A 21,591-nucleotide genomic window follows, 5' to 3' on the forward strand; every position below is an offset into this window, starting at 1 on the left:
CCCATCTACAAGACAGCAGCCCAGCCCTCAGAGAAGCCAGCAGCAGCCTGGCCCTCAACTCATGCAGGACAAGCCTATGGAATGTCCTCTGTGTGCCACGTGTCTTTCACATGGTCCTGCTTTTTGGCACAGCTGCATGCCCTAGGCTACACTCTGACCCAAGCTAGACCTATCCAACCCTTTCCCAGGAGACTGGGAATTGGAGATGTGTGTGACCCGTGTATCTGAACTGGAGAATGTCCATGATCTATGCCTGCTGCCAACGATCATGGATAAGAAACGAAAACAGAAAAATACTCATTGATGGAGATACATTCAACTTCTCAGATTCTAGTAATAATTCCAGAACGCTTCCAGTAAATTGTGTGTTCTTTGTGTGCTTCCGGGTTTGGCTTAGGCCAGGGTTTCTCAATTTAGTGCTGCTGACACGTTGGCTGGATCATTCTTTTGTAGTCGGGGCTGTCCTCTGCACCGCGGTTGTTTCCCAGTATCCTTGACCCCCAACCACTAGAGGCTGGTTCGACACAGCCCATGAAGTGTGAAAAGCTGTCTTCTGACATTGCCAGATGTCCTAAGTGGGGACAGCGTTGACTGAGAGCAGACTAACTTAGTTGGCTTTCTCTCACCTGGAATTTAGCAGGGTAACATCACCCATGTGTCCTAATGTTTCTGGGAGACGTGCCACATTTTATCTGACCATTTCAGTGGGTTTAGTCCAAAGTCACCTGACAGTAAAGAAGAAAGGGCATGGTGCAAGGGCCTGGGAGAAGTCAGCTCTTTATTCTGTGGCAGATGAGAAGCAGAGAGGGCAGAACCAGGGGTAAGCCTGCACCCTCCCAGATCATACTACCAATGCCCCTGCTCCATCCAGGGCCCATCTCCTAGCACCCCCTCAGCTGTGAACTCATCCATGGACTGAGCCTTTGAGAAGTAGAGCCCCTACCCCATGACCCAATCAAGGTCCAAGCACATGAGACTTCCATGGGACATTTTAGAGCAAAACAGTAACAACAATTGTTCCTGATAGGAGTGCAGAGGGCAGTGATTCTCAAGGCAGAACAAAGGTATTGCCCTGCATTGGGCAAGGTCCTGCACAATGTCCGGGGGACACTTACAATGGTACCATTTGTCCACAAGTCAGTAGGTTTTGGAAAACTGTGTAGCCACAGAAAACCAGTAGATGGATTCCTTATGGCCTCCTGTAGCATCCATTAGCTTCCTGCCAGCCTCCTTTCTTGGGGCTCCTTTGTTGGTCCAGCTGGAGGCCTGGTGTGTGGGGCGAGGAGAGTGACCTCGCAGAACTATGCGACCTCAGTCACACACACTCTTTGTGACTTCACCCCCAATTCCCAGCCCCTGCTCTACAAGAGCCAGGCCTTCTTCCATCTTCCCAGTAGTTCAGCCAGTCATGTCCCATAATGCCCTGCAGCCCCTTCTGCCTACAGTGCCACTTAATCCAAGTGGCAGGTAAAATAAGGAAAAATACACATTTAATTAGTTGTATTGTTACAGAATTATATCGTCATTGTCCAATGTGTTCATAAGTTACAGTATTCATGGACCATCATTTCCAAGTTTGAAGATTATTCAAGTTATCAGTTCTCAGATTATCAGGTTGCCTTCTGTGTCTCCCAAAAGTGTTTTACCTCTTCTCTGCCTTCACTGGACAGCATTTCCACTTTTAGAAAAAGAAATATTGTGAACCATGCCGTGCATAAAAACCCAGCTCGATCTCTACCCTAGAATCTTCTGGACAAGCAAGATATGAGTGAATTTTCCAGGATATGAAAGAAAGGATGCTTGGGTCACATTGTTCACAATAAAGAGAAAAACAAAGCAAGCAAATATATAGGAATGAAGAACGTATCTATGAATACGTATCACAGACCGTGTAGCAGGAGCAGTGGTCGAGGCAGCAAACGTCAACCTGTGTTGAATGTGTCATGTGTGTTGAGAAATGTGGTGGGTAAGCACTGAATGCTCTGTGTGGCCACAGTCAGAGGAGGACAGCATTTCTGCTCCCGTCTCAGAGGTAGGGACCTGAGGGGTAGAGTGGAGTAACCAGCCGCGAGCGCACTGGCACTGGCTATCCAGGGAAACCAGCTGCACCCTGCCCGGATCAGAGACCCTTGGCAGTGCATACAACAGGAGGGATATGCGGCCCTGATTCCTAGAGGGTAGGGTCAGGGATGCTGCTGAACGGCCTGCAGAGCCCCAGCATAAAGGTCCCCCCACCAAAAAAGTGCCTGGCCCCAACTCTCAATAGCACCAAGCATGAGAGGGCTGCTTGTGGCCAGGGCACAAGTGAGATGTCTGTATGGTCGTTTACTATTTCATTTTCCACAGTGGCAAAGCTAGAATTTAAGCACAGCTGGTTTGCTCCCATGACCATGGTGTATCAATAATCACATTGGAATTCCTTTCAGTTATTAAAGAATCTGAATTGGAGCTACAGGAACTCACAGGAAAATGTCATGTGTGTGTCTATCATATACAGTATGAAGTGCACAATTATCTGTGCAGTGATTTCATTTCTACCAAAAATGTGTGGGAAAATAAAAGCAAAACAATTCATTCATTCATTCATTTATTCATTCATTCATGAATTTATTTATTTCACTGCAACACTGGGAATCGAACGTAGGGCCACTCTAGCGCTGAGCTATATCCCTAGTCCTTTCTATTTTTCATTTGGACAGAGCATCTCACTAAGTTGCCTAGGCTGACCTCAAACTTCTGAATGTCCAGTCTCAGCTTCCCTGGTAACTGAGATTCCAGGTATGCAAGTCTGAGCCTGGAAAAACAAAAGAATTTTGTCCCTAGCAGTTGATGGTGGACATATCCGTAAGATGGTATTAAATGGCACCGTGTGTGTGTTCAAGTCAATGTCATGCATTTTTCTTATTTAATTAAGAAATAAAAATAATTTTTGTCATGTAAAGGCAGTTGTATTGAAGTACATGTACATTGAAATGGCTAAGCCAAGGTAGTTATGCACATTACTGCACATTCTTAGCATATTTTTGAGAAGAACAATTAAAATCCACTCTGATAGCAATTTTCAGGAATAATTCTTATCCCTGTAGTCAACACGTTGTGCAATAGATCTCCGCAGCTTATTTCTTGCAAGAAAAATTTTGTGGCTTTTGACCAACGTCTCCCCTATCCAAAACCTGTGGTAACCACTATTTTCCTCTCTATTTCTATGAGTTCCACATATTTAGATTCTACCTGTACATGAGATTATGTGGTATTTGTCTTTCTGTATCTGGCTTATATCTCCAAGTAGCATAATGTCCTCTTGGAGTGTCCAAGTTACAGCAAATGGGAGAACTTCCAACACTTTGAAAATGTCTAGTTTATTAGTGCATATTAGTTATACAGAATAGTGGGTTGTGCTAGGCATATTCCCACACACATAACATCTTTTGATTATTTTTATCCTCATTACTCGTTACTCTTCTTACCATTCCTTCCTCCCCTCTTTTATTGGATTCTTCTTCTCTCTCCCATCTAGTTTTATGCGCCCCCCTCTTTCCCCCCCCCCTGCCTCTCTCCCTCCCTCTTTCAGATAAGCTGTGTGCGGGACTGTGTGTGTGTTCGCAACTCCTCCATGTTGTTCACAGCAAAAACAGTAGCTACCGAACCTGCTCCAGTCCCAGGGGGAAGATGGAATTTTGCATAGTTGTTCCACCTTCCTAGGTTGATTTCTTGGTTTAATGTGACGGAAAGCAAAATCTTTATAGGGTGAAATGCCTAATGAAAAAATGAGTAAATCCTGCATTCACTAAGAGCGGTGCATTTCATGCATGATGGGGTGGTCCGGGCCTGTAATCCCAGTGCTCTGGGAGGCTGAGGCAGGGGGATCACAAAATGGAGCCTAGGTTGGGCAACTTGGTGAAACTCTGTCTCAAAATAAAGAAAATGTAAATAAAACATGCTGGGGATGTAGTTCACTGGGCAAACCCTGGGTTCAATTTCCTTTTCCATACATATGCAGTGCTGCAAAACTGACTCACATGGTGCCTTTCACTGTGTGAAGTTCATATCCCAAAGGAAAGCACTAAAACACATATTAATCCCTAATGAGTGTTGTGCTTCCTGAAATAATTACTGCAACCTGTACTGATGTATGCAAGTTATATGCATCAAGAAATAGGATGGCTTTATTGAGGGGTAGGGATATAGATAAATGAACAGATGCATGAAGAAGAAAATGTATTTGTTCCTTGGTATCCACAAGCAGTGGTTTCTAGGATTCCCCCAAGGACACAAAAATCCCAAGACACTCATCCCTTCTATCAAATGACGTAGTATTTGCGTATAGCCTGTACATATTCTCTGCTCCTTGTGGTGTAGAGAAACTGATAGAGTGGAAATGCTATTAAACAGTTGTGATACTGTACTGATTGAAATAATCAGAGAAGAAAAGGAAGACATGTTTGGTACAGTTCCCCCCGAGACTTTCAATCTGCAGTTGGTCGGATCCCTGGATGCACAAGGCTGACTAGAGCTAAATGTGAATAAGATCTAGGTGGTGATTGGGTGTTCAACCAAAATTTTTCAATTTTGTTGACTATTTGAAAGATTTCATAAAATAATCAGAAGAATATACAGAAAAGAACAAAAAATGTGTACATAAGATCAGTTCAAAATCAAAGCTGAGTAAAGATGAGGAGGTATTGGCGGTGTAAAATATTAACTGTGGTGAAATTACAAATAGTTTTTATTTACTTTTACATCCCCGATGCATTGAACAAAGTCTTTTTCTGTTTAAAAAATCTATATCCGCAGGCTATTTTGTAGTGTCCCATCCCCCCGACTAGGCTGCTGCATCTCCCTGCTGTGTCCCCTGGTCATGACTGTGACACTGAGCACCTGCTGGGCCCCATAGTCCTCTCATCCCAGCTCTCATGTCTACCCGCGCTGCGCTGGCCTCTCAGATGAAGACCACACGTGCTGAGGGCCCGCTCACTCTGCTTCTCCTGCCTCAGCCTCCTGGCCGGCTCCATCCCTGCCATCCATCACCTGCCACCTCTCATGATGACCTCTACTGGCCTTTAGTTCTGGTCAGTTATCTTTTCCAGAAACTAAAGAAGGGAAATTTACATTTTACCTCATACTACCTTATACCCTTTGGATGACAAAATGAGAAAAAGGAAAACCCTAAATAAGAAATTACAAAATAAGTGAGAACTGTATTTTTAGCAACACAAGAGGGCTGCATTTCCTAATTTATCCAGAGCACAGAATCAAGAGTTACAAAACTAAAAGGAAGGTGAAGAACTGAATAGAAAACTGTTGCACTACCCCAGAGGGAAGGAGGAAGTGTAAATTAACAATCTCAGCCAGGTATTGAAGCACATGCCTGTAATCCTAGTACTCTAGGAGGCTGACCCAGGAGGCTTGCAAATTCAGGACCACCCTGGGCATTTAATGATTAAGGAGATCCTCAATAAAAAATAATTAAAAAAATAGGTCAGGTCATCAATTTCAGTGAGAATTCCTAAGGTTCAGTTACCAACACTGAAAAAAAGGTCTCACAAACAATGAAAAAATGCCAACCACAGTAAAAAGATACAATTTCTACCTTCCAAATAGGCAAGGAATCAATTAAAAAGTTGAATGGTACCTGGTGTTCTTGATAGTGGGGGATTCAGAAATGATTACTAAAGCATTATTTGAAAGGTATAAAGCAATGAAACTTTCTGAGACATAATTGGACAATATCTATTAAATTTATAAATGTATGCAGCCATTGAACCAGACCTTATTTGAGTTTCATATTCAACAAACATTTATATAATTTTACCAAGATTAGTATATATGAACATGTTATGATAGTAAAGCAGATGAATTAGAGGAGAATGGAGAAAATTCTTACTTCAGTCAACATATCTGAACAAAATACAAGCTATTTTTAGAAATAAAGAAGCTTGATTGTTGGTCAACAAAACAAGAGTCAAGTATCCGCATGAAGTCCAAACGTATCCCTCAAATAGCAAATGCAAAGCTTTTTCAGGAAAGAAGCCAAGTCTTAAAAGCCTAACTACAAGAATTATTTCTTCTGTAGGACCCAGTGTGTCCCACACTCCTGCATGTTACTAACGGCCAAAAAGAATCTACAGAGACCTGCTCCAGTCCCAGGTGGAAGCAGGAAATTTTGGGAAGTTGTTCCACCTTCCTAGGTTAGTTTGTCGTCTTAGCGTGATCAGAGTGAAATGTTAATGATGAAAAGGCAAGTGAAAAAATGAGTAAAACCCACATCCGTCAGAGTGGTGCGTTTCATGTGGCGTGTGGTGGTGCAGGCCTGTGATCCCAGCACTCTTGGGAATCACAAGTTGGCCTTGGGAATCACAAGTTGGAGCCCAGCTTGGGCAACTTACTGACTTCGTACAATAAATATGAATTAAATGGGCCGGGGATGGAGTGCAGTGGGCAGGCTGTGGTTTACATCTCCAGTAGCTCATGTCCAGAAGAAAAGCACTGGAGGCACTAGTTCATCCTGGGTTAGCTTCACGCTTGCTGGAGTCATGGGGAGAGGTGCACTGATGCCTGCCATTTAGTACAAATCGAAGAATAATTTGGATTTCTAAATGGATAGAGAGAGATAGGCAAAGGAACAGATATGTGGAAAAGGAAATACATGCATCCCTTGGTATGCACATGAAATTATTCCAGGATTCTGCAAGTGTCACAAATATCCCATGACGTTCAGTCCCTTGGATCAAATAACACAGTATTGCATATAACCTGTGCCAATGGTCTGCTCTGCTTTAAATCATCTCTAGATGGCTTATAATACCTAATACGGCTTAAGTGCTATAAGACAGTTGCACTGTATTGATTAAAAAGAATCAGAGCAAACAATCAGTGCATGTGTGCTATATTTTTGCAAACATTTCAATCCGCAGTTAGCTGGATCCCTGGAGGCAGAGGGCTGTCTGGAGAGGAAAATGTGAATGATAAGATCTAGATATAGGTATTTGGCTCTTTTCTGTAAAAATTTTTCAACTTTGTTGAAAATTGTAAAGATTTCCCACTGAAATGGGAGAATATAGAGCAAGGATGAAGGACAAGCTAATATGTACATTGGATGAGTCCCCCTGGAAAAGTACAAGCTGAACAAATGTGAGGAGGGATTGGGCTAAGGAATTAACTGTGCTGAAATTACAAGTGGACTTCATTTACGTATTCATAGTCCACGTATTGATCAAGTTTCTTTTTCTTAAAAAACCAGTACCCTCGCGCTGGCTTTCTAGTGTCACCTCCCTGCCCAGGCAGCAGCAGCATCTCCCTGGGGTGTCCCCTGGGCATGGCTGTGACTTTGAGCACCGGCTGCCCCCAGAGTTCTCTCATCACAGCTCTCACCTCTGTCCTCATTGGCATCACCAGTTTGGGCAACTTATAAAGGCCCTGCCTAAAGAGAAAAAATCACAGTGCTGGGATGTCAGTGCAAAGTCCCTGTGCTCATTCTCCAGTACAAAGGAAGACTTAATCTTGTGAGCAATGGCAGAATTGATAATAAAAAAAATAATCAAATATGACTTTTGACCTTTCAGGCTGGCACAAATTTGATGCAAAAGTTGAATGGCACCTGGTGTTCTTGAGGTGGGAATGGAAATGATTACTTAATGCATTGATGGAAAGCTATAAAATGATGAGTTTCTGAAAGCCAAGTAGGAAATATCTATTAAACTTACAAATGCACGAGGAAGGCATTGGAATGTATACTATGCCAATATTCATACAATTGTGGCAAGATCATTATATGTAAACATTTTAAAACTGAAGTGGATAAAGAGAAAGAAAAGGATCAAACAAACACCTAAAGGGAATAAGATAAGGTAACATAGCCAAACGCCTAGCTCCTTGTGTAAATAAAGAAGACCGATTGTAGGTAAATAAAGCAAGAATCAAGTATCAGAACAAGATCCCAGGGTGGCGCTCACATAGCAGAAAAGTAGACTTTGTACTGAAAGAAAAACGCCACTGTGAATTGGATGACACCCTTGCCAAGAATTCAGAATCTGGAGTCAACGGTAAAGTGAAACTATGTGCTGGTGTACTTTCTTCTTACTTTTGGTTGCTATATATTTGATTTAATAAGCATGTATTGATTTTTAGTGTCAAAAATTATACAGGATATGCTTTTTTTTTGTACCAGGGATCGAATTCGAGACCTTCCGCTTGCGAGGCAGGAGCCAGAACCACTTAGCTAAATCCCCGGCCCAGGATATGCTAAATCAATAAGTCAAGAACCGGTCTGTACTTTCACTCTACATTCAAAAGCATTCTTCCATGTGTCCACAGGATGGCACCAAAGCACATTAAATACTGGAGAAGCAAGAGAAAAATCTGTAGTTTACTTTGAAAAGCACTTTTCCATTTGTCCACAAGATGGCGGCAAGGTGCGTCAACTAGAGTAGTAGCAAGGAAAAAACGAAGCAAATCTGTACTTTGTTTATATTTTGAAACATTATTCCATTTCTCTACAAGATGGCAGCAAAAATCCATCTCATACAGAAGCAAAACCAGTGTCAGTGGTCTGAAATCGAACACTGCTCTTAATGGCACAGTTGCTTTTGTACGTGTGACTTGTACACATTTTCACCAGATCGTTATGGTTTCTGATAAAATATAAGTATGAATAAAGAATAAGTAAATATACATAAATATATAAAATAAATATATAATATATATGATATTATGTATTATATCATATGTATATTATATAATACATGATATAATATATCATGTATTATATATTGTGTACATTATATGTTATATATAATATATAATACATATACATATAAATAAAATATAAATATAAATTCATTGTAAACTTGGTAAGTAAGAGATAACCCAAGTCACACACTGTGGCAATACTCAGATGTGGACAACACTAACCACCTGGCATTAATCTATGCTTAGAGATATGTGATAGAAAGGAGAAGCTACACCTTTGTAAATCAAAATGTACCCTGCCTCAGTTCTCTTTTTTTCCCATTAACTTTATTGGTACATTTCAGGTATAAAATACAGTTACAGTCATCATTGGGATCTTGTACCATCACATGAGTCTCTTGGTTCTTATTTTTTTCCCCATTCCCCTGCCCTCCCTTCACCCCTCCACCCTTCCCTATTTGCAAAGACTTTGTTTCCATTTTTTCCTTTTCTCATATTTTTTCTTTTCCCTTTTTTCCTTTCCCCTACTCCTCCCACTTCCCCTGCTCCTTTAGACCTTTTCTTCCTATTACACAATATCAATTATACACTTTTTAAATTACAATATCAAGATCTAGAAGACATTACCACAGATTTTACAGAATTTAAAAGGATATAGAAAGCATATTACAAAAATCTTTTTTGAAATAAATTTGACAACTTCTAAGAAGTACCTTGGAAGACAAATCAATGAAACTAACTCTGGAGGAAATATAAAATTTGACTAGCACCTATTAATGAAAGTATATTCCTAGCTTGAAAACCTACCTATATGACAACAGCAGGCTCATATACATTTTAACTGGTAAGTTATATCAAACAATTAAAGCATTAAAAAGAAGGAACACTTCTCCCCTCATTTTAGGAAATCAACGTTGTGCTAATCCTAAAACTGGATAAAGATAATAGAAGAAAAAGTACGAACATAGATAGAAATTTGTTTAACAAAACAAACTCTTAGAAGTCAGATCTGGCAGGATGTAGAAAGTGGTTTTGTTATCAGGATGGCAGTGTTGGTTCAGCATTGGAAGATCCACCCCCAAAAGTCATCATTTTGACAGAGGAAAGGAGAAAGCCATATGATCCTGTCACTAGTTGGAGAAAGAGTATTGGACTAAATTCTACAGCTGTTCATGGTAAAAGCTATCAGGAGACTAGAAGTAGAACAGAACCTTCTCAACAGATCAAAGACATGTACTCCATACTTCCAGCGAGAACACCTTCTATGAATGGAGAAGATACAATGCTTTCTCCTTAAGGTGGGGAACAAGGGCAGATATGCTTACTCTTTATCTGTCCATTAAACTTTGAAACCTAGGCCCAACCAAAAGAGTCTGGCAATAAAATGACACAATTAGGATAGGATTGGCAAGGAAGAAGTAAAATCTTTATATGTAGATGAAATGATCATCTACAGAGAAAATACTAAGAAATCTCTAGGAGCCCCTAGAACTTGTATTTGAATTTAGCAGGATTAGAAAAGACAAGGTATATATAAAAATTCAGATCTATGTATACTTCCTATAAATGAAGAATTGGATATTGAAATTTAAAAGTTATGTACAAGTACAAAGGACCTAGAAAAGTAAAAAGAAAGAAAAAAAAAAACAGTGTTGGAAGACGTTTAGTACCTAATTTTAGACTTCTTCTAAAGCTACAGTAATCAAGGCAGTGTTGGTGTAAGGACAGACATATAGATCATTGGAATAAAACAGAGAATCTAGAAATACAGCCACATATATATGGTCCACTGACTTTTGAAAGATTATTTAACATTAGCATTTTATAGAATATAAACTCAATTCAAGAGCCGAGGAAGAGATAGTGTTTTCAGCAAATGGCACTAGAACACCTGGTATCTGTATATAAAAAGTTAACCTCAACCCTTTATTTCCATACATGAAAACAACTTGAAGGGATCTATGAACCTAAATATGAAAGCCTAAAAGTATAAAACTTTAAGAAGAAATTATAAGGGAAAATGTTTATGAATTTAGGGTAGGCAAGAACTACCTAGGATACAAAAAACATGATGTATAAAAGAAAAAAATTGATAAATGAGATTCCATCAAAATTTAGAACTTTAAATGACATCATTAAAATGAAAAGTAGTCCTTAAACAGACCATATTTCCAATGCATATAACCTATGACCAGCTCATTAATAGACAACCCAATTAAAAAGTAGACAGAAGAAGATGATAAATAGCCAGTACAGCACGAGGAAAGGTGTGCAACTCTAGAATCAGAAAAATACTAATCAGTACAATAACAAGATTGAATTATACACTCATTAGGGAGATGAAGTCAAAAGTTTTAAAAGCCTTGTCATGACTTTTTCTTTTGGTTGGATTCTCCCCCTTTGCGTTTAATTTGTCACGCCCAGTGGATTCATTCTGCTGGGTTTCCTGGGGTTGTGATCCTCATTGTCTTTTCCTAGGGTATTTTCTAAAATTTTTTGGAGTGCCGGTTTGGTATTCATGAAGTTCCTGGGGTGCTCTTTATCATCAAAGTATCTTATTTCTCCATCAATTTTGAAAGATAGTTTTGCAGGGTACATCAATCTGGGTTGGAGGCTGTTTTCCTTTAGGGCTTGAAATACATCACTCCAAGCTCTTCTTGCCTTGAGGGTTTGCATTGAGAAGTCTGCTGTGATTCTGATGGGCTTTCGTTTGTATGTGATTTGTTTCTTTTCTCTCACTGCCTGTAGAATATTATTCTTCTGTTGGATTTCTGGAATCCTAACTATTATATACCTATGTGTAGGGTTTTTTTGATTAAGGCTAGCTGGAGTCCTATATGCCTCAGATATCTTTATGTCAAGTTCTTTTCCCCTCCTTGGGATGTTTTCTGCCATCACTTCTGTGAAGAGTTTTTTTATGTCATCTGCACTCTCTCCTCTTTCTTCATTGACTCCAATCAGTCTTATGTTATTCTTCTTTGCATCGTCTAGCAGCTGCTGGATTGATTTCTCATGTTCCCTTACAATTTTAAGCAATTTCTCTTTTCCTCCTCACTAATTGCAATCTTATCTTCTATATGTGCAATTCTATCCTCACATTGGTTCATTCTGCTGTGCAGACTTTCGATGGAGTTTTTAATCTCTTGGAAATCTGTTTGTATGTGTTTTATGGATTCCATTTGTTTCCTATGTTGGGATTCCATCATGTTCCTCTGATCCTCTATTTTTTTATCTGTGTCCTCTCTAGATTTATTAATCATGTCTTGCACCATGAGCAAAATCTTTGCTGTTATCTGAGTAATAATTTCTGACATCATTTTTCCCAGATCCTCTTTTGTTGCCAATTCAGAGAGTCCAGGTGGTTGAGTATCAGAGTGTTCCATCTCGTTTCCCTTTGGGGTTGCTGTAGGTGATCCGGAAGTTTGTTTTTGAGGCTTATGTGTCTTCTCATTGTGGGGTGGGGGTGCTTCTGGCGCCCACACGGCTCACCTTCTGTGCCCTAGGAGCTTGGGATGGCAGCGGAGGGAGCTTCCTTCCAGGTGGTGAGACCAGCACACCATCTTGGCCCTAGGAGCCTGGGATGGAGGCGGAGAGCTTCCTTCCAGGTGCTTGGACCAGCTCACCTTTTTGGCCCCAGGAGCCTGGGATGGCAGCGGGGAAGCATTCTTCCGGGTGCTGGAACCCACTGAGCTTCTCTGCCCTGGGAGCTTTTGATGGAGTTGGGAACCTTCCTTCTGGGTGCTGGGACTGGCTGAGCTTCACTGCCCTAGGAGCCTGGGATGGAGGTGGGGAGCTTCCTTCCGGGTGCTGGGAGTGGCTCACCTTGGCCCTCGGAGCCTGGGATGGAGGTGGGGAGCTTCCTTCCAAGTGCTGCAACTGGCTGAGCGTCACTGCCCTAGAAGCCTGGGATGGAGGTGGGGAGCTTCCCTCCAGGTGCTGGGACTGGCTCACCTTCTCGGCCCTAGGAGCCTGGGATGGAGGTATGGAGCTTCCTTACGGGTGCTGGGACCGGCTGAGCTTCACTGCCCTAGGAGCCTGGGATGGAGGCCGGGCGCTTCCTTCAGGGTGCTGGGACAGGCTCACCTTCTTGGCCCTAGCAGCCTGAGATGGAGGCCGGGAGCTTCCTTCAGGGTGCTGGGACTGGCTCACCTTCTTGGCCCTAGGAGCCTGGGATGGCAGTGGGGGAGCTTCCTTCCCTGAGCTGGGACCTGTTCTAGAGTGGTCCGTTTTAGAATGGCTTCTGTGAATCTGTTCATAAAGGCTGCTGGATTTTCATCTAGTTTTTGAGTCATTTCTTGACTTTTATCATAATTTACTGCTTTAGATGGCATGTTTTTCTTTACCTCTATCAAATGGGAGATGAAAAGGGACATATTGTTTAAGTTAGGGGAGTCAGCCTGATAATTCCATTTAGGGTCTTTGTCAGGAATGTCAGCTACATTGGGTTAGGGCCTCACACGTGGAGAGAGTCTGAGAAAGCCATGCAGAGGCTCAGATGCCTGTCCTTCTTTCAGGGGTGGTGGTAGAAATGAGGATAAAATTAACATCTTGCCAATTGAGCCTATAGGAGTGGATGAGAAGTTAGAATTCCTTGGATCCTAAGTGTTTTTCAGTTTGGGAGAGGATGGAGGGAAAAGGGGATCATGGATGTGCACAATGTGTTCTACTCTGCCACCTCACAGAGAATGAGGGCAGAGGCTGGCAGAGGCTGTGGTTTAAGAGAGAGTCGGTGTGCACGAAAGTGGGCAGTGGGTGGGCAAAAGGGTGGTAGAAAGGGAGAAGAGGTAGAATGAGAAGAAACGTCTGATGGTAGAGTTGGGAAGACTGGAAGAAAGGGAGGGAGGGAAAAGGTGAGGATGAAGAAGAAGGGGCCGAAGTTTGAGGGACATGTGGGGGTGGAGGTGGATGGTTGGAGAGATCAAATTCAAGTGCGAGGAGAGAATTAGAGTCAAATGTAGATTGATCACAAAGGAGAAGTTGGAATGTAGTAGAGGATTACCAAAGTGAAGGATGACTGAGAAGGTGGCAACATGTCTGTATAGGCACTTCTGAGCACTTGACCTTGTGGTGAATAAAGGTATTTAAATGTTGAAGTATTTGGGATTCAAAGGTGTCATAAATTGTTTTGGTTTGATAGTTCCCCCTCCCAGGTAGAGGGTTTTTTGATTTTTAAAAAGCTAAAACAAAGGTGAGTCTTCGGGTAGTCAGAGGGCTGAGTCGGAGTTGCCTAGAGTAGAGTGGATAGGGTCTCCAGGTCAAAGGAAGAAAAACCATAGAGACAGAAGTGTCCTTGAATAATCTCAGGGAAATGGTGGCCACCAGCAGGAGACCAGTGTCCTGCATCTCCTGAGGGACCAGGGGAAGAGGACAGCGCCCCAGGCCTGGGAGGACCAAGATCGAGTAACAGGACTTATGGACAGATGGATGGAAGGAAGGGGCAAGGACCTTTGGAGGAGATCCAGAGACTCACTGGATTCCTAGGAGTTTACTTCCTGGATCAGAGAAGATGGCCGGTGTTGTGTGGAAGGATGACAGGAGCAAGGGTGGCCTTGTGGACTGACTGGTCCCCTCACAAAGGCCTCCCAGGTTTCAGCACCAAATATTAGGTAGACTTAAGAACCAGAGACTACTGATCAAGGCAGAATTAGTAGCATAAGTAGAGTCACATTTTGGGAGTCTGAAGTAGACTTCCACCAGGCCCCAAGAGGCAAGGCAGAAGCTTTTATCCCTGGGGTAAGGGATAGAGCTTGGGCTGGGAAGTGGAATGAGGGATGGAATGAAGCAGTGAGCAGGCCTTAAACATAGAGTAGAAGTAAGGCTGCTGGGGGGCTTTAAACTAACAATGCCCATAAGTGCACAGGGCCTGCTGGGGTTCAATCCTCAGTACTGCAGGGCAGGAAAAAACCCTGTGTTATGTCGCAAGGCTGTGACTCCAACAATCTGGGAGGCTGTAGCAAGAGGATGGCCATTGCCAGCCCAGAGAGATGGTCTTAGCCTCTTAACAAGTCCTTGTCACAAAATTTTTTTAAAAAATTGAAAAGCACTGGAGATGAATCTCAATGCAAAGACCCTGGGCTCAGTGGCCAGTACAGAAAACAGAAAACAACAAAACCAAACCTCTTTGAGTAACTAAGCTATCATTGCAGAATTGTGACCAAAGGACTGAGCTTCAGCCCTCCTGTCAGTCCCCAGTCTCTGGGCACCAGTGGAGGAAAGAGTTCCCCACAGACATCTCCCTAAAGAATCTAAAGGTGGTGAGGCCTTAGTCATACGTAGGCAGCATCGTGTCTTCAGAGAAAGAAATCCAGTTTCTGAGGCCTGAAAGGACCCCAGGTGGGGACCTTGAGTGAATTCTTAAGGTTATCCCCCACCCCAAAGCAGAGAGTGCAGCACAGTATCCAGGACCTGTGGTCTGTTCTGGATGTCCCGTGCCTGAGGTGTCTCAAAAATCCCTTCTGGGCTATGTGAGAAAGTTGGAGTCTTGACTGATAATAGATAACAGGCGGCACATTCAGAGTGCATGTGAAGGTTGCGAGAATAACAAGTAGCAGGCAGAGGAGGATCCAAAAAGCTCTTCCCTTGCTGTCAGCAAGGTCCTGGGAGACCAACAGGACAGATGACAGCCTGAGGAGATGTCTCATTTCCTTCTGACCTCTCAGGGAAATGTAGGTTTTGTTCAAAGCATACAACTGGATTTTGTCAGGTTCACAGAAGTAATGCTGGGTTTCCAGAGGTTTCAGCAAGATGTGTCTGAAGGAAAAAGACCCCACGTGCACATATGTGGTCTCACAGTTCACGTGGAACTCTGGGTAGTTTTCAGCAGAGATATCTGGAAGAGAAACTCGATCACTACAACGTGGCTTTTAGTGGGAAGGAGATTTTATGGTGGGAGGGCAAACTCAGGTCAGGTGGATAAATCCCAGGCCCTGTGAGGACTCAGTCACTCTGACAGAAGATCATCTGAACCACATACTCTGAAATAAAGGATCAACCTGAGCCTCTACACAAACTCTTTGGTCCACTCTGGAAAGAACGTGGGATAGGAACAAACAGGTCAGATAACTTCATGGTGTCCTTTCTGTTTTCTTTTAGAGGAGTGAGGGCTTCAGTGTGAGAGTGCGTGACCAGATCATCGGACAGAGAATTCCCAGGTTCTGGCAGAATTTAAGGTAAGAACTCGAATTTAGTTGTGATACAGCCAGTCAGCTCAGAACACAGGTGGCCCCACCATGTGCATCCATGTTGTCCATCATGGGATGTCAAGCCTTGCCATGGCTAAAGGTTCCACAGAGTGAGAAATGACAGTGGGAGATTAAGAAAAGACAAAGAGATATAGGATGGGGCCAGGTGGGGCATTAACTCCTGATGGGAGAAAAAGACCACCAGGCAACAGCAGAGCATTTACTTATAGTGGTGGAGATAAGGGAAGCGCAGGGGGAGGAAAAGGGGGCTGGTGTGTAAGTGGAGCCAGGGGAGTAGCTAAGGTCTGCAGGATGTCATGCTTGATGGTTGGCTGGCCAATGGGCAGGGAGGAAGCCAGTGCTCTTCTCCACCAGGCTTTGCTCCCCCACGCCCTCTGTCCTCCTGTGTCCTGTTCTCCTCCCTCAGGGCCCTGCCTCATCCATGGGAGAAGGCGAGTTAGGCCTGGCCATAGTGATCTAGAGGGCAGGGCTCCCAGCAAAGCCACACATATGTAATATTCCATCAGTTCCTCCTAGTTGTTCTTTAGGAGGTGAGTCTTTAGCATAAGGAAGGGATAGCAGGCCAACAGAGAGAGATTCACACAGGAGCAGGAGCCAATGTGTAGACATTAAGTGACTACTGGGAAGATGTTTATTCTAGTACATTTGGGACCCTCAAAACTTCACTCTGGCTGCATTAATCCATTAGATCCTCCTGGCAGGAATGGTCCGAATTTCTATGCTCTCATTTGATTTTCACGCCTCTCAGGGAAGTGAGGGTCTTGGTATCAAAGGCAGTCTCTGGTTAACATAGGAGTAAGTGTCTGGCGAGCAAGGCGAGGTCAAGGACCGACGCTATCATCCCCCTAAACACAATAGGGGCCCAACCAACTCCATTTCTGCGCTCAGTTCAGGAGGTCTCAGGCAGGCATCACCTGAAGAGGTATTCGTTCTTTTCCTTCCTGGGCTTCCAGCGAGGGAAGTATTTTGCTGTGTAGGGCCCACATCACATCCATCCCTTGGAGGGCCCTCTAGATAAGCTGGAGAATGAGTCAGAAAGCCTACCAAGATCAGAGTGAGGACCCTGAAGAGGTGTGAGGAGGCTACCTACCCTTATGCAGAGGTCTTCCCTTTGGTGAGAGCACTGGTAAGCCAGGTTTGGTAGATGTATGAGATGTCTTATCCCTTCCTTCCCAGTTGTCTCATGGATGTGAGGCCAGTTTCTAGCAGAAGCGATGATAGTTATCAGAACTGGGGACCGTAGCTCGGTAGGGAAGGATTAAACACTGACTGAGTGCCCGAGGAAGCAGCATTTCAGAAGATGGCGTCTGATCATTCCTTGCTTCATCATGATTTGAGCTGCTGGAAGCATGGTAAACCAGTCAGTCTATCATATCTCTGTATTTCATGTAAGGTAAATGTAGACTTGTGAAGGTTTGGGTCTGAAGAAGTGATATTACAGTGGTACCTTGGTTTACACATGGATTTCTTTCCTGATTTGGGGGAGATGGCTCTATTTGTGTTTGTGTGGGGAAGATGGTTGTGGTCATGTTTGTCGCCTGATGTGGACTCTGTGAACGGAAGCAAAGTTTTGCTGAACGCTTTTGTTTGAGAACCAAATTGCTTGCAAACGGAAGTATTCTTGAACTGAAGCATTGCTGTATGTCCCAAAAAGTTGCATTACTCAAGGGAAAGCCCCAGAGTCAGGATGACAACACACATCTCAGAACACACTGATCCAACAGAATTCAGGCTTGCCACAGCACTTGGGAAAATGGAGACAAACATGGTCACATGTGATGTTGCTGACTCTTCCTGAATGGTCATAGTGACATAGGTACTTAGTCAAAGTCAGCAATGTCAGTTCAGAGGACAGAAGGAGCATCCCACACTGTAAAGAGTTGTGTCGACCTTGACAGGGCCAAGTAATGACCACCCTCCACAGTGTAAGTGAGAATAGACATACTGGCTGCAATCTCCTGTTCATTCCATTAGAGGATCCGGACATGGTGGCCCAGTCTCACCAGCTCACTTCATGCACTGGTGTTTTAGGGAGGTGGTGGTGTAGGTGTGAATGTTGCATGTTGAGCCTCCAGTGTGTATGGTGCCCAGGAAATGTGGAGGATGCACATGGAGACATGCAGTAAGGCCTGGGAAGACTCCACCACAGGCATAGGGTTACCAAAGTACCGTGACAACTTTATCAAGCCAGGGAGCCATAGGCAGCTTTCAGCTGAACAGTGGCCCACAGTGGTACTTCTGGGGAGTTTTTGGTCAGGATTGTTTGTCACAGTGTGGGATTGTGGTGCCACGAACGATGAAGAAGGATTGCTCAGAGATGAGACTTAGTCCAGTCACTGAGGAGGTCAGAGGGGCTCTCTCAACCATAAGCACCCAGTATTAGGGAGACTCCTAGGAGCAGCAGTGAAGCTGAGAACTCTCTGGCTTTTATTCAGAATATCAGTGCAAGAGAAAAAAGCCAGAAATACAGCAGTTGGGTCAAGGATCTGTCTCAAGGATAGGCAGCTTTCTTGGGGAAAGGAGAATGACAACAGCTAGATACAACACGCCTCACTAATCTAAAATTCTTGTCTTTAGCTATTCCCTTCTCACAGAGCAAGCCTGCTTTTGTCATGCAGTTTAACCCTTCAGCCCCTGCCCAAGTCCCCGAGAGTTGTTCTTGATCCAAATGCCAGTGTCATATCACATTAGCAGACGGCAGTGTGTAGATGCTGTCAGTGCTTCTGATTAGGGCCTTGAAGCAAGTGCATGGCCCTCCCCAGAACACAGTGTTCTCTCCCATCTAGCCCTTGAATTACTCCAGGGAAGTGCCAGTGGATACACAGTGTCATTCCTTGATTTATTCACAGGCAAGTAAGACAGAGAGCTGCTTTTGTAGATAGAGGATATGGACTTGCTTGAGAGTGGTTAGGCCTCAAGACCCACGGGAAGCTAAGGCAAGAAATATAAATGATCACCTACTACAAAGAGTTGGATTCCCAAAGAATCAATCCTAGCCTTATGTTTAGACATGCAAGTGAAAAGGGAAGGGTTTGAGTTACAGGCGACACCTCACCAAATCATCTGATGTCTTGGGGAGGCCACTGCAATTGTCAGAGGGGGTAAAAATACACTCATTAAGTAGTCATCGCTCCTGCCTGGATACAAATGATATCTCCTACATAATCTACCACCTTCCTCAGCAATGAAGTGGACAGTGATACAGAGCCCAACGTTGCTGTCTCCTATGATTCCAGAGAATTCTCCAGTCAGATCTCTGGCAGTGCCCTCTGGAGGATTGTTACTTGCTCCTTCAGGTTTTTTGGGGACATAGAAACCAGGAGCACAAGAGTCTAGAGAGGCCTTATAGCACTCTTCTCAGGTAAAGTGTTTGGTAGAAGCTTCCATCAGAGCCACTATAGTTGAGCATTAATGCTGAGGACACTGACATCCTCCCTTTCTTCCTTTCTCCCTTAGGTAGCGATTCTTCATTGCCCACTCTGTCAACTTTCCTTCCTCCAGCCGTTCACTCACGCCATTATGTCTCAGTGTCAGGAAAATCTAGCATGCCTAGAGGATGAAGACCTTCAGGTATGCAGTGAGACCCCAGGCCTAGAGACAGCCCAGGTCTGCCGGGCTGAGGAAGAGAAATTTTCCTCCTCATGCCATCCTCTTGTTCCTGGCACTCTGGAGGAGGCACCTGTGGCTGAGTCACGCAATACTTCTGAGGGCCTTCAGTATTCCTGTTTCTCTCTGAGCAATTCTGAGGAGGGTGTTAGTAGCCAAGGTAATGAGCAGATCTCAAGTACCAGACAGGCTGCGGCAGCCCCTGGGAATGTGCCCCGTGATGCTCTGGATGAGAAAGTGTCCTTCTTAGTGGGTTTCATGCTGCTCAAGTATCAAATGAAAGAGCCAATAAGGAAGGCAGATATGTTGAAGGTTATCATGCAGGAGGATGAGGCGTACTTCCCCCAGATCCTACTGCGAGCCTGTGAGAGCATAGAGACGGTCTTTGGCTTAGATGTGAAGGAAGTGGATCCCATCAACCACTGCTATGGTGTCTTCATCAAGCTGGGCCTCACCTACGATGGGATGCGGAGTGATGGAGAGAGCATGCCCAAGACTGGCCTCTTGATACTTGTCCTGGGTGTGATCTTCATGAAGGGCAACCGTGCCACTGAAGAGGAGGTCTGGAAAGCACTGAATCTGGCAGGGATGTATTCTGGGAAGGATCACCTCCTGTTTGGGGAGCCCAGGGAGGTCATCACCAAAGAATTTGTGAAGGAAAAGTATGGGAATACCGGCCGGTGGCCAACAGTGATCCTCTGCAGTATGAATTCCTGTGGGGCCCAAGAGCCTGTGCTGAAACCAGCAAGATGAAAGTGCTGGAGTTTTTGGCCAAGATTCTGGGGACTGACCCGTGTCATTTCCCATCTCAGCATGCAGAGGCTCTGCTAGAGAATGTGGAGAGAGCACTAGCCAGTATCTCCCTGAGCGCTGCTTCCGGTTCCAGGTCCACTGCAAGTTACTGAGCGTGGGGCAGTAGTTTCTCCCACACCTAGTCAAGTGACAGGTGGATTGTTCACTTATTGTTCCAAGAGTAGATAGTTTGTTCCAGGAGAATGCTAGTATTGAAAGAATATAGGTACCTGTGGTGGGATGGGTCTGACAGGAAAACAGAATATATCATTCACATGTTAGTTTTCAATGTGTAACCTGACAATTTAGTGTTTTATTTTTGAAGGTTGTATTTTTCAACAAATGTTACTTCATTTAAAAGAGGCTTAGTTTCAATATCTTGAATATCCAAATAATAATATTCACACATCATTCCATTTATGAGATTAACTAGTATGATCATGTCTATATGATAAAATGAAATCTCAAAGCATCATTTTATATGGTCATGTGGAATATAACAACACATTGAATTTACATAGACTTTTTTTGGAAATATGAAAGATCTCAGTCTTAATGCACCTGGCATCAGCTGAAAGAAGTAGAAATTATAAAAGTCGCTCCCTTTTCTTATTCCTTTTAGTGTCTTGTTCTGTAAAATTAAATGACTTATAAATGGCTTTGTTCATCTGCTTTACCGAGTTTAGGAGAAATAAAGCTGAATGAATTGCATAATGCGGATACTGGTTCCGTCTTCTCCAACCCTGAATCGTGTACCTGCTCTGGGAAAGCAGCGCACTACTACTGGGGATCCTGGGGTCAGGGGAACTGAGAAGCCACCTGTAGAGTTTTAACGTAGGAGCAGTAGCCTTGGAGACAGGAAAATAGGCCTTCTAATATCCAAGGACAAGTAGAAAGAAGGTACGTGCACGGAGGAGGAGGGGGCAAGTCCACATCCGTTTCTGTGTAAGTGTTTTCTCACAAGCATTGCTTGGAACATCTGAAAACCAAATTCTTTAAAGGAACTCAGCGTTAGTTTAAGCTGGACTGTGTGTCAGAGGAGGATGAAGGAATGGCGAGCAGGGACTAGCCTCTCAAAATGTATTTCTCAGATTTGAATCCCGGAAGCCTGTAGTGAAAATTGTCTATCAGTGTTCTCTGTTGATCCTGGGTAATTCTGAGAGGCTTCTCACCTGTGCCAGAAATGGTAGACATTCTCCTCTCTTCTTCAATACAGTTGATCACTACACAAACGGCATGTTTTATTCAAGTGTTTTTTGAGGAATAAGGATGATGCTCCTTTGACTAGTTACTGAAAATCAAA

At 43.6% G+C, this 21,591-nt stretch overlaps 1 protein-coding gene across 1 annotated transcript in view; it reads left to right on the plus strand.

Annotated features, from left to right (window-relative positions):
- Window positions 1–20,968, plus strand: part of LOC147823220 (melanoma-associated antigen B16-like) — a 68,919-nt gene extending 47,951 nt beyond the window's left edge. The window contains 3 exon segments of the mRNA XM_087193778.1: window positions 15,781–15,857; window positions 19,347–20,160; window positions 20,163–20,968. Of these exon segments, the coding sequence (XP_087049904.1) occupies window positions 19,410–20,160; window positions 20,163–20,401 (990 nt within the window). The 5' untranslated portion in view covers window positions 15,781–15,857; window positions 19,347–19,409 and the 3' untranslated portion in view covers window positions 20,402–20,968.
- The last annotated feature ends 623 nt before the right edge of the window (window positions 20,969–21,591 follow it).

This window comes from Heterocephalus glaber, unplaced genomic scaffold, assembly GCF_053883595.1.
Source record: "Heterocephalus glaber isolate CG9 unplaced genomic scaffold, H.glaber_assembly_v1.0 deba00001595, whole genome shotgun sequence".
Lineage (NCBI taxonomy): Eukaryota > Metazoa > Chordata > Mammalia > Rodentia > Bathyergidae > Heterocephalus > Heterocephalus glaber.